Source organism: Halichoerus grypus, chromosome X (genome assembly GCF_964656455.1).
Source record: "Halichoerus grypus chromosome X, mHalGry1.hap1.1, whole genome shotgun sequence".
Taxonomy (NCBI): Eukaryota; Metazoa; Chordata; class Mammalia; order Carnivora; family Phocidae; genus Halichoerus; species Halichoerus grypus.
Window position 1 is genome coordinate 130,146,483 of NC_135727.1, and position 12,305 is coordinate 130,158,787.

The following is a 12,305-nucleotide window of genomic DNA, read 5'->3' on the forward strand; positions in this document are numbered from 1 at the left end:
CATGTACGTGAAATCAGGCAGGATTTGTCCTTCTGTGTCCGGCTCATGTCACTCAGCACCATGTCTTCAGGGTCCATCCATATTGTAGCAGGTGCAGAACATCCTTCCTTTTCAAGGCTGAGTCTTATTCCATTCTGTGCATGGTCCACATGCTGTTTATCCATCCATCCATCCATCCATCCATATATCCATCTGTCCATCCACTTATCCATCCATCCATCCATCCATCCATCCATCCATCCATCCATCCACCCACCCACCCATCAATCCACCTATCCATCCATTCCTCCATCCACCCATCCATCCATCCATCCATTCCTCCATCCATCCATCCACCCACCCACCCACCCACCCACCCATCCATCCAAACAACCAACCATCCATCCATCCATCCATCCATCCATCCACGGACACTTGGATTGCTTCCACATTCTGGTTCTCATAAATAATGCTGCTAGGGACATGCAGTGTACGAGTGTCTGTTCGAGTCCCTGCTTTAACTGCTTGAGTGCATTTTCAGTCTTGAATTATATCTCCCTCCTATTTGTGGAGGGACTTTAGATTTTCTCTTTTTGGTTTTTCTTTTCTTCAGGTTGTCTCATTCAGGGCTTTCCTGTCTTCTTCTCACTCTCCCTCATCACTGGGTCATCCCATAGGCAATCTGATATGGATCTGTGTGTCCTTAAAAGTGTGCATGAACACACAAACACACACACACACACAGGGTTTGGGCATCATTGCAGTATATTATACATACCCTTCCCTCTATTTCTGTCTTGCCTGCATGGGGATCCCTCATGGGGGGTTTTGGAGGACACATTTGGGATGTTGCTGTTGGGACAGGTGTGTGTGCGGGTCTGCATGTGCTCCAGAAATCCTGCTCTCCTCCACCAGTCCCACTTGCTCCTGGTCCGTCCTGCTCAGATACCTCCCAGACAATTCAGAGTCCTTCTGTCCAAACATGAATTCTTGACCTTCCTCCTGGCCTCCTATCCCCAATCAGCTCTTCTTTCGACTTCCCCAAATGGCCCTTCCAGCCCCCCGGGTGCCATTTTTGATCTGCTTTTCTTTGCCTCTGTGCACGCTCCTGCCCAGGGTCCTGCCCTTTCCTGTTCTAAACCACGTCACCAGATCCGTCAAGATCCGTCCAGTTCAGTGGCATCTTCAGAGAAGCTACTTCGGCTCACCCACATCCCTCGCTTTCTTCTGAGCGGCCACTCCAGGTACAGGCTAGGGCTTCCTCCTGATGTGAACACTGGCCTGTGCCATTCTTTGCTGTCAAATCCCATGGGAGGGGAGGTTTCCTGTGTGCATACAATAGAATGCAAGCTCTTTGGTGTCTCGGTTTCCAGCCTTCTTGGATGTCCCACCTCCAGCCTCTTTTGACCAGAGGTGCATCCTGCCTGTGGGTTGTGCCTTCCACCTGCTCTTGACTCCCTGCTGCCATCCTGTGTTTCCTATTTACGCTCAGTTCCCCAGCTAGCCCGCAAGGCTCAAGACCATCAGCAAAAGAACTGCCCTTTCCATTGTTGTGTATCCAGCTTGTTGCCTGGTATACACTGGGTCCTTGGTCAAAATTTACCCAGTAAGGGCGCCTGGGTGGCTCAGTCGGTTAAGCGTCTGCTTTCGGCTCAGGTCATAATCCCAGGATCCTCAACGGGCAGTCTGCTTCTCCCTGTACCTGCCCCCCACCACTCATGATGTCTCTCTCTCTCTCTCTCTCTTTCGGATAAATAAAATCTTAAAAAAGAATTTACCCAGTAAATGAAGCAAAGAGCAAGTTGAGTATGGATGTGGATAGATTGTGTTTCATGAGTTGTTGACCCATGGTGCTTGAGCAAGACTCCTGATGCATACTGAACTTTAGATCCAGAAATGCCTCTTTTTCTCCTACCACTGGTGGCAAACCCACTTACATCCTTTTGCCCTTGCATTTTGTTGTTTATAGACTCCATGCAAGGGGCGGAGTCCTGCAAGGAATGGGAATGAATTAACCAATGCATTGGCTGATGCCATTAGTCCTGTTTCTCATTTTCTAAACTCAGATTTTAATTCATTTATGGTCATCCAGACCCCTCCTCTCCGCCCACAAGCCCCAAGCGATGACTTACTGCTTATAAATGTTTTTGTAATAGTAACGTCAGCATCTCCTTGAATATTTTGGTGTTTATTAATAATGCCCAACACATTACACATTCTCTCCATATAAGAGAAGTCTTATTCATGTAAATTTGAAGGAAAGATGTGTCCGTGGAATTTTTTTCCATAGGATATTTATTTGACTTGAAGACAGACAGGGAAACCTGGGCCCTCACGAATTTTTTTTTCATAGTCTCGGTTCTTGAGTCCTCATGGAGTACCTTTATTTGAAAGCCGTTACTTCTCAAGGGTGCTAGTGACCCAATGGCACCTGAGTGTGATGTTGTTAGGTAGGATTGATAGCCCACTTAATATATATAGTGTCCTTTTTAGGTGGTTGTTGATGCTCTGTTGGATTTTATTGAGAGATTTGTGCAACAAATGTCCTACAAATGTATATCGGCCTAGTTCTCCCCACTCAGTCATTTGTGTGTGTGACATTTGTCACTGTGATATTGTGATTTTTAAGAAGAAATAGATGTTCGGTCTTTGTCCTTGGCACTGAGCTCTTAAAATCCTTGGAATTTCCTCAGTGATAAGAGTGACAAAGGTGGCTTTTGTTATGTGAATGAGGTGACTTTGGAAAACACCCTAGGGCAGGGCCTGGTTGCCTGGGGAACCAATCCTGTAATTGGAAGGTTGGAATTCTCGGTCCCACCCCAGATCTGCCAGGAGGCCAGAGGGGCTGGAGGCTGAGTTAATCCCTAATGGCCAGTGATTTAATCAACCTTTCCTTCATGAAGAGCTTCCATGAAATCACAGAAGGACCTGGTTGGGGAGCTTCCAGGGTGGTGAGCTTGGGGAGATTTGGGGAGAGTGGCTCACTTGGAGAAGACACGGAAGCTTCCCCACACCTGGTCCTATGCGTCTCTGCCATCTGGCTGTTCCTGAGTTTTATCTCTTTATAATAAACCAGTGATCCAGTGAGTAACATGTTTCCCTGAGCTCTGTCAGTCCCTCTGGCAGATTAATGGAACCCAAGGAGGAGAGTTTGGAACCTCTGACCTATAGTGGCTCTACCAGAAGCACAGGACCTGGACTTGTGACTGGCATCAGAAGTGTGTGTGTTGGGGGAGTGTTGTAGGGCTGCACCCTTACCGTGTGCGATCTCCTGTTGTAGCCAGTGTCAGAATTGAGTTGAATTGTAGGACACCCAGCTGGTGTCACAGAATTGCTTGGTGGTGTGGGGAAAAGAACAACAACGCATGTTGGAATTGGGAGCAGAATGGTAGACACTAAGTCCCAATTTTTATATATATAAACCTACCCGTGGATGAAATTCAACTCACCTGGAACCCAGGTGACAGACTCTGAGATCGTCAACTCATTCCTTCTGCCCGAATCTCCTGGTCTCCATCCTTACTGTCTCGGGGGTTGACACATTGCACTTGGTTGATTAATCCCCAAAGTTCTCTTTCATTCCTTACAGGCTGACTCGCTTGGCTTGGCCCCGTTGTAATCTCCCCCATTGTGAATTATCTCCCCTGCCTTTGAAGGGTGAAACTAGGTTGCATCGCAACATGGTGGATGCATTGTTCTCAAGAGCTGAGAGAGAATCTGTGTAGATTATTATCCTGGCTGTGGATCAATAGGAGTGGCTATAGAATATAGCCAAAGAATGGGTGCATACCATTGATGAGTGTGCACCTGTGTGTGTGTGTGTGTGTGTGTGTATGCATGCACGTACTTAGGCATTTGAGTGGTAGGGAGACAGGAGTCTGCATATTTTCCTACCTTTTCAATGAAATTCAACAAAACTGTGGAAAATGGTAGTGCTATGAGTTGGATAGTTTTGTCCATTTGGGGTTGATTCAAGAGCTCCGTGCTGCCCCCAAATTCTGGAACACCAGGCGTTTTCTGGTGAGTTCTAGCTAAATTAGGCACTCATCTTGTTCTGGAGAAATCTGGAACATCACCAGCCTACAGAGAGTTTCATTCTACAAGTTCACCACTCCGGTGTTGATCCTAGACCATATTTCCCCACCAGAATGGTGAAGTCATTGTTGGATTCCAAGCTCCCCCATGAAAGCAGAGTGTGGCCACCATATACATTTGAAATACGGAGCAATTATATTGAAACATCATGGGAAGGGATGTTCTTACCATACTGATCAAGAAGTACAGCATGTGGCCGAAAGGAAACACTCCTCTGGGCTTTAAATTAATGATAGAAAGAATGTGGCTGGTTGGGGAGTCTGTGTAACTGTAAAAGACTTTTCCAGGAAGTGACAATAGCAGCCCAAACCCCCAAAACACCGTTCCTGCTTCCTGTATCCGTTCGTGCCTCCATACCGCAAAACTTGAGCCTTCTGAGCTGCAAGAAGCGGGAAGGGGAAGCAGGACACAGATGCACAGCCTTCAGTAACTGAAAACAGGGACCTCCGGCAAGTCCCCGTGGTCACATCGCTGGTAGCAGCTCGGAGACAGGACAGCATTTGTGCAAAGCCCATTTGTGGGTACGTGTCGTTCAGAATGGCACCCTTACTGCAAAGGGTCTACACGTTTCCCCCCGTGCATTTCATGAAAGCTTTTTGTACACATGACCCGTGTTTTGCTAATACCTGGAAATACCATGAGTAGCAAACCAAACACTCTTTTTTAAATGCTAGCAGAGTTTTTCATTTCTGTGATAGGGATTTTTTTCCTCTCTTCCGTCACATGTTTTTCTTTATTTGCCTTAACTCATACCATCCTGACCACTGCATATGCTTATCCCTTTGTGATTTTCCTTCGAGTTAATCTTCATGTTGTCGCAATCTGTCTCCCCCCATTTTACTTTATTTCATTGGAATGGCCCATCCCAGCAGGTGAGAACCTCTGGTAGAGCAGGTGTCCTGAGCATCCTCCCGAAGGGATGGCCAGTTCTCTGGGCATAGTTGTATTTTGGGTGAAGCCCAGATGGACGCAGCTCATGGGGAGACAGCTCTGAAGGGAAGCACCATGTTGTCCTGATCACAGAAGATGCAAGCGGGAGCCTTGCAGTATTGACACCACAGCATGGCCATGGTTAAGATCGTCCTGTACGACCCCCATCCTGGCAGGGTGGCTTTTACTGGGGGACGTCTCTTACTGCTGATTATATCATACACATACTTGTGTACTTGCTGCGTCCTCTCAAAAATGCAGAACGTAGTTCCAAAGCTTGTTTCTCTTCTTCCCACGTCTCCTCTATGAGAAAATACTCTTCCTCCATCACCGCTGATCTCCCTACAATGTGTTTTTTATTGTTTCCTTTTGTCAAGACTTCTCCTCGGAAACAGACAGACCTGGCGTCTTCTGTCATCCCCCCTCCGCCACCTCTCCTTCCAGTAATAGAATGCCTTTGTAAGGAGGATGCGCCTCTTCTGACTCTCTTGGACATTTTTAATGGCCACCTTACCCTGGCAGGTGTTTGGGAGGCAGTCCGTTCATTTACTGTTACATTTCCAGTCTGAATTACAGGGCCAGCTGGCCGAACCAGGTGTGATCCCCGAAAATGTGTCCAGTGTGCATGAATTTGCTTGGGCTGTCAGAACAAATCCCACAGACTGAAGGGCTTAAACAACACACATTTATTTCCCATAGTCCTGGAGGCTGGGAGTCTGAGATCCAGGCGGGGCCGAGACTGGGAGTCTGAGATCCACGCGGGGCCGAGGGCTGGTTCCTCCTGAGACCTTCCTCCCTGGTGTGTAGATCCCATGTTCTCCCCATGTCCTCACGTGGTCGTCTGTGTGTGTCTGTGTCCTCATCTCCTCTTCTTATAAGGACCCCAGTCCTATGGGATCAGAGCCCACTCTAGTGACCTCATTATACCTTAACCCCCTCTTCAAGGACCTTATTCCCTCATATGTTCCCATTCTGAAGTCCTGGGGGCTAGGGCTTCCACATACAATTTTGGGGGACACAATTCAGCCTGTTGGCCAAGATTTTTTTTTAAGATTTTATTTATTTGAGAGAGAGAGAGCATGAGCTGGGTGGATGGGGCAGAGGGAGAAGCAGGCTTCCCGCTGAGCAGGGAGCCCAGCACAGGGCTCCATCCCAGGACCCTGAGATCATGACCTGAGCCGAAGGCAGACGCTTCACCGACGGAGCCCCCCAGGCGCCCCCTACGTTTTGTTGGTGCCATATCTTAACATCCATCTCTAGCAGATTTTCACACCTGCCCACTTGCGTATTGTAGCATCCATTCCTCGGCATGAGTATCCTCCCGTCGACGTAGACGACATCCTTCATGTCCGTCCGTGCCCCACACCGCAGCAGGTGTCTGGGGCTGACATTCGTTGGCGGGGACCCGCGGCGCCGCGCTCACTCCCGCGCTGCCCTCCCGCAGGTTCTGGACGTGTCACGACGAGCGCTTCCTCTACATGCTGATGGAGTTCGTGCCGGGCGGCGAGCTGTTCAGCTACCTGCGCAACCGGGGCCGCTTCTCCAGCACCACGGGGCTCTTCTACTCCGCGGAGATCGTCTGTGCCATCGAGTACCTGCACTCCAAGGAGATCGTCTACAGGGACCTGAAGCCGGAAAACATACTGCTGGACCGGGAGGGTCACATCAAGCTCACCGACTTCGGCTTCGCCAAGAAGCTGGTGGACAAGTAAGTGGCCGCGGTCACCCGTGGCCGCGTCCGGCAGCCGCCATGCTCCTCCCCGCTCCCACGAGTTCGGTTGTGTCGGGGTTCCATGTGTAAGGGACCCCGCGTGCCGTGATTGTGTTTCTTCTGTGCCCGACTTACCTTCCTCGGCATAGTGGCTTCAGGGTCCATCCACGTTGTCGCCAGTGGCGGGATGTCCTTTTTAAGGGCGAATTGTAGCCCATTGTGCGTGGAGACCACATTTCCTTTGTCCGTTCATGTGTGGGTGGACACTTAGGTTGCTTCCGTGTCGTGCCGCTGTAAATAATACTGCAGTGAGCAGGAGGGTTCAAGTATGTCTTCAAGGCACTGTTCTCATTTTCTTCCCATAAATACCCAGATGTGCAGTTGCCGGGTCGTAGGGTAGCTCCATTTTTACCTTTCTGAGGACCCTCCGTGCTCTTCTCCACAGGGGCTGCCCCGGCTTGCATTCCCACCAACAGTGCACGACTGTCCCCCTTTCTCCGCATCCTCGCCAGCGCCTGTCTTGCCTGTTTTATATTAGCCATCAGCCGGTGTGCAGTCCTGTATCTCAAATGACTCATTCTTTTCATCAGAATTATATAGTTGTGCATACAGTGCATCAAGGAGCCCCCCCCCCCCCCAGCTCATTTCCACTCTCAGCAGAAGACCGCTTTCAACACTCGGGTTGGCTTGTTCTGTTTTTCTGGTCCAGCTCCTGGGACGGTGTCCAAAATTCTGATCCTGCTGTCTGCTTGCCCCTTCTGAAACCTCATGTATCACGCTCTCTTTTTTTTTTAAGATTTTATTTATTTGAAAGAGGGAGAGAGACAGCACGAGCTGGGCGGGGAGGGGCAGAGGTGGAGGGAGAAGCAGGCTGCCGCTGAGCAGGGAGCCCGATGTGGGGCTCGATCCTGGGACCCTAAAATCATGACCTGGGCCGAAGGCAGACGCTTAACCCACTGAGCCACCCAGGCGCCCCATGCTTTACACTTTTTAAAAACTTCTTCCTGTCATTCCTCATTGCCTTTTGGGAGGGAGCAGAGGTGGATATGATCAGTTCACCATCTTTGACAAGAAGAGATTATGCACGAGGTCATCTTGGGGTCGTTTTAAAATAATTTCCTATCTTGCTTTTTGTTTCTGAAGACTAACGAAACACTGAAAAAGTCCTCTTGATGAACAAGCAGATTATCTGTTTCAGTGTTTTTCTGTGTAAATGAAAGCCCACAGATTTGTAGTCCGCTGAATTCTGTAACGTCGATTTCTAACACTGGGCTCACCGCAACAAACGTTTTCAGCATCATTTGCACCGACGTTGATCTCATCACGAATAGTCCTATAAAATGAAACCTTAACGTAGTCGGGCATAAAATGGCTTCTTCGCGTACTTGGCCCAATGATCCAGACTGCCGCAGGCCGCTGGGAAAACATTTACAGTGAATGTGTGCAATTATAGAATATGTAACGTATACAAGCACAACATTCCACTTCAGTGAGGCTGATGGACTTGCAAAGCTGGTTATTTTGCTGTGTTTATCCCCCCTACTAAAACGTTGAGCTTTCTTTGCTATATTCCCCAGTTGTCTCATTGGTCGCTTGGTACAATTAGGCGTGGAAGAGAGTCACACACCCAGAGATGGAGGGAGACAGGGCTGTCTTTTGCTGTTACCATCACACCTACAGCCCTAAAATATTCCATGGAGAAGGGTCAAGGTGTATGTTTTGTTCCCCTGGACACATTTAGTAATTTATGCTCCTAAAATTTCTCTCTAGAGCGGCGCTGTCCAGTACACATAAAACACACACCTCATGTATGATTTAAATTCTTCAAGAAGCCTTGTTTTAAAAAAGTAAAAATTTTGGGGCGCCTGGCTGGCTCAGTCGGTAGAGCGTGCAACTCATCACAGGGTTGTGAGTTCGAGTCCCACGTTGCGCATACAGCTTACCTAAAAATAATATCTTTAGAAAAGAAAGTAGAAATTTAGTAAGATGGCCTGTTTAATTCGGTATATCTCAAATACAAGTATTTCAACGTATAATCAGTGCAAAAATTGAGAGGATTTACATGAATTTCTGCTGCTAAGTTTTTGAAATCCCTTGTGCATTTTATCAGGGTGGTGCATCCCAATTAGGGTACTATATTTTCATCAGAAATACTTGATCTTTATTTAACGTCCGAAGCATTTACAGTTGGAAAAATAAGATTCACATGCCCAGCCTCTCCAAAAACACCTTTCTCAGTAACTGCATCGAGTATTGCTTTTTAAATTTAATTTTAAATTAAAAGTAGATTAAAATCTTAATTCCTTAGTACATTTTAAGTGCTCCTGAGGTACATGGGGCTGGTGGCTCCCATACTGGACAGGCCAATCTAGAAAACACACCTGTTAGGGGCACCAGGCTGGCTCAGTTCGTGGAGCTTGGGACTCTTGATCTTGGGGTTGTGAGTTTGAGCCCCACACTGGGTGTAGAGATTATTTAAATAAAAATAAAACTTTGAGGGGTTCCTGGGTGACTCAATGGGTTAAGCATCTGACTCTTGATCTCAGTGTGGGTCTTGGTCTCAGGCTTGTGAGTTCCTGAGACTCCTTAAAAATAAAAACTTAGGAAAAAATACATTGATGAGGTGGGGTTGGCTAAGGTGATAATTATATTTCTTCGTGTTATGGAAACAGCTGCATTTATGAAAAACTTGATTGTGCGGGGGAGCAGTTTTACATTAAATGACTCATCTCTGACGGTTTTTAAGAAAGCGGCCATCCTGGGAACACTTTGTGATGCAGTTAAATTCAATCTGATTTTCCCCTATAGGATTTCATCTATTACCTTTCTAAGAGGAAAGCACATAAAAATGAAGTGCTTTTCCATAACCTTATGAACAAAGACCTTCTTAACACAGGATAATTGGTTTATAATGTTGAGAGTGCCCCCTATTGGCAGCACGTGGTATATGGTACATATATGTCTCTCTTTTTTTTTTTTTATAGTCATTTTATTTGGAAGTCTGATTCAAACCCACCAGATGTAAAATATTTCACAAATTAGCTTGATGATAAGTTTGGCGAGCAGTAAATCCGGTATGTGCATTTAAGAGTCAATGCATGATGGTGGCTTTGTACATAACATCAAACAATTAATTTACTTAAGATGTTGAACTTTGGGGCGCCTGGGTGGCTCAGTCGGTGAAGCATCTGCCTTTGGCTTAGGTCATGATCCCGGGGTCCTAGAATTGAGTTCTGCATCAGGCTCCCTCATCAGTGGGGAGCGTGCTTCTCCCTCTGCCTCTCCCCCTGCCTGTGCTTTCTCTCTCTCTCTCTCTCAAATAAATAAAATCTTGGGGAGAAGAAAAAGACGTTGAATTTGGAAGATAAGGCTTCATTACCATCTTGATATATTGCTTTTTAAAGGAAATTTTCATTTGATTTTATTTTTGGATATATTGCTTTTAGTCATGGACTTTGTCGATTGCAAAAACATTTTTCTCGCTTCTTTCTGTATGTTTTTCTCGGTTTGCTTGATGAGGTCTCTCCCTTCTGGGCCAGCTCTGGAGACGTGATGCTCGTGGGCGCGTAGGCATGGCCTCCCTTCCCGTTCAGGATTCTGACAAGTGACAGTACTTTTACATAAATACGGAAAGAAACGTCCCCAGGGATCACTACAAAAGACATGGAACCAAACAGAGCTTCATCTCCAATAATATTTTTGAACACGTAATTGAGAAAAGCATGTTTCTCCTTTTTTTTTTTTTTTTTTTTTTACAGCACGGCATACAACATGGTTTTTAATATGTTATAATTCGATATTCTTCCCTCTACCAAGTGTATTCTCATTTGTTCGTGGTAACTCCGAGTCTCAGGCTTTCCCTAGGTTCTCAATAATGGATGGATTTTTCCTCTTGTACCATAATCTTACAGAACTGTTGTTTAATTATAGTGATAGTTCTTTTTTTGTACAAAAGTCTTGGGCATACACACTTGCTGTTACGCAGGTAGGCTGCGTAACAGAATAAGGGACACACTAGGATTATTTTTCATTCTCTAAAATGATTAAAACAAAAGTGCCGATACATTTAATTTAGTTATTCTGTTGTAGTTTTTAAAATTTAGATGTGACATTGAGCGCTATCCTTTGGATTTTCATGCCCGGCCTCTTGGCTAGGGATAAGTAACATTGTACCTAATCTTTGACGATTGTTACTTAACGTTCTCAAACATCCACAAAAGAGGAGAGAGTAGTTAACCTTAAATCCTGTGTGCCCATCACACAGATTCAGTAGGCATCAAAGCCTTGCCACCTTATTTGACTTTTTACTCCTCCCACGTTTTCATTCCTTATATTATTTTAAAACAAGTGCTCACCGTGCTCTCTGTAATGGATAATGACTTAAAAAAAAATAGCATCAGTGCCATGATCACATCTTAGAGAATAAAAGAAAAAATTCCTTAGGAGCATCTAACTCCCAGTCAATATTCAGATTTCCCCCACATCTCAGAAATGTCTTTTTCTCCCCCGTAAACAAGGATCTGACCAAGGTTTCTACATTGCATTTGGCTGTTTTGTCTCTTAGCTCCATTAAATCCATAAATTTCCCATTTCACCTCCCCCTCTCCCCCAACTGATACCATTTATTTGGGAAATAACCCGGGTTAAGCCCCATAGGAAGCCCCGTGATCTAGATTGGGTGGGTTGCTTCTTCATGGTGTCCTTTGCCTTGTTCCTCTGTCCCCTTTGTTTCTTGTGAGCTGGTGGTTAGATCTTTGAACTGGATTAAATTCAGGCTCATTGGATCCTCACTTCTGTTCCTTCCTTTCTTTTTGGCTTTTGAGAAACAGATGGTGCTGGATTTTTTGTTATTGTTGCTTTTGCCTGGTAGCAAGAAGCATACAGTAGGTGCTTGTCCTTGCATACATGGGTCCAAGTGTTCCCTGCCTGGCCTCCCTTCCCACTGTCCACTCTGTCACCGTCACCGTGTAACCTGTGGGCTTAGGGCCCACCAGGGGCGCTGCTTACTCCCCCATTCTGTGAGAAATGAGAAAATGCTGATGCTCTATCTTGGTCAGTCTTTCTGCATTTTTCAGGTGGAGTTCTTCTATAAAGAGCCCCTTTCCCTCATCGGCCATCGGGTGACCTTCAAATACCATCCTTCATGAGAGCAGGCAGGCAGTCCATCATTCATTCAGTTCATTTAAGGGTTTCCAGAATCATGACCTGGGCCTTTAGTGACCTCAGATGGGGCCATTGCATTTTTTTACTGCTACCACTCAGAAAACACATGATCTCATGTGTTTTTAATTCAAAGCAGTCCTTTTTTTTTTTTCCTCTGTGCTTAAATTGCCCTCCTCTTAATAGGGAGTGACCACATAATGGGCTCAGACTCTCCTTTTGAGCTGATGAAAATGTTTTTGGTCTAGACAGGTGGTGGTCGCACAACATTCTGAATGTACCAAATGCCACAAAATGGCTTGCTTTAAAATGGCAAATTTTGGGGTGCCTGGCTGGCTCAGTTGGAAGAGCGCAACTCTTGATCTAAGGGATTGTGAGTTCGAGCCCCACGTTGGATGTAGAGATGACTAAAAAAATAAACTTAAAAAAT

At 46.2% G+C, this 12,305-nt stretch overlaps 1 protein-coding gene across 1 annotated transcript in view; it reads left to right on the forward strand.

The window, feature by feature from the left end:
• The window catches only part of PRKX (protein kinase cAMP-dependent X-linked catalytic subunit), a 78,312-nt gene that overhangs the window by 38,874 nt on the left and 27,133 nt on the right, over positions 1-12,305 (forward strand). Inside the window, exon 3 of the mRNA XM_036097816.2 lies at positions 6,449-6,712. Coding sequence (XP_035953709.2) covers positions 6,449-6,712 — 264 coding nt within the window. The remainder of the gene's footprint in view (positions 1-6,448; positions 6,713-12,305) is intronic.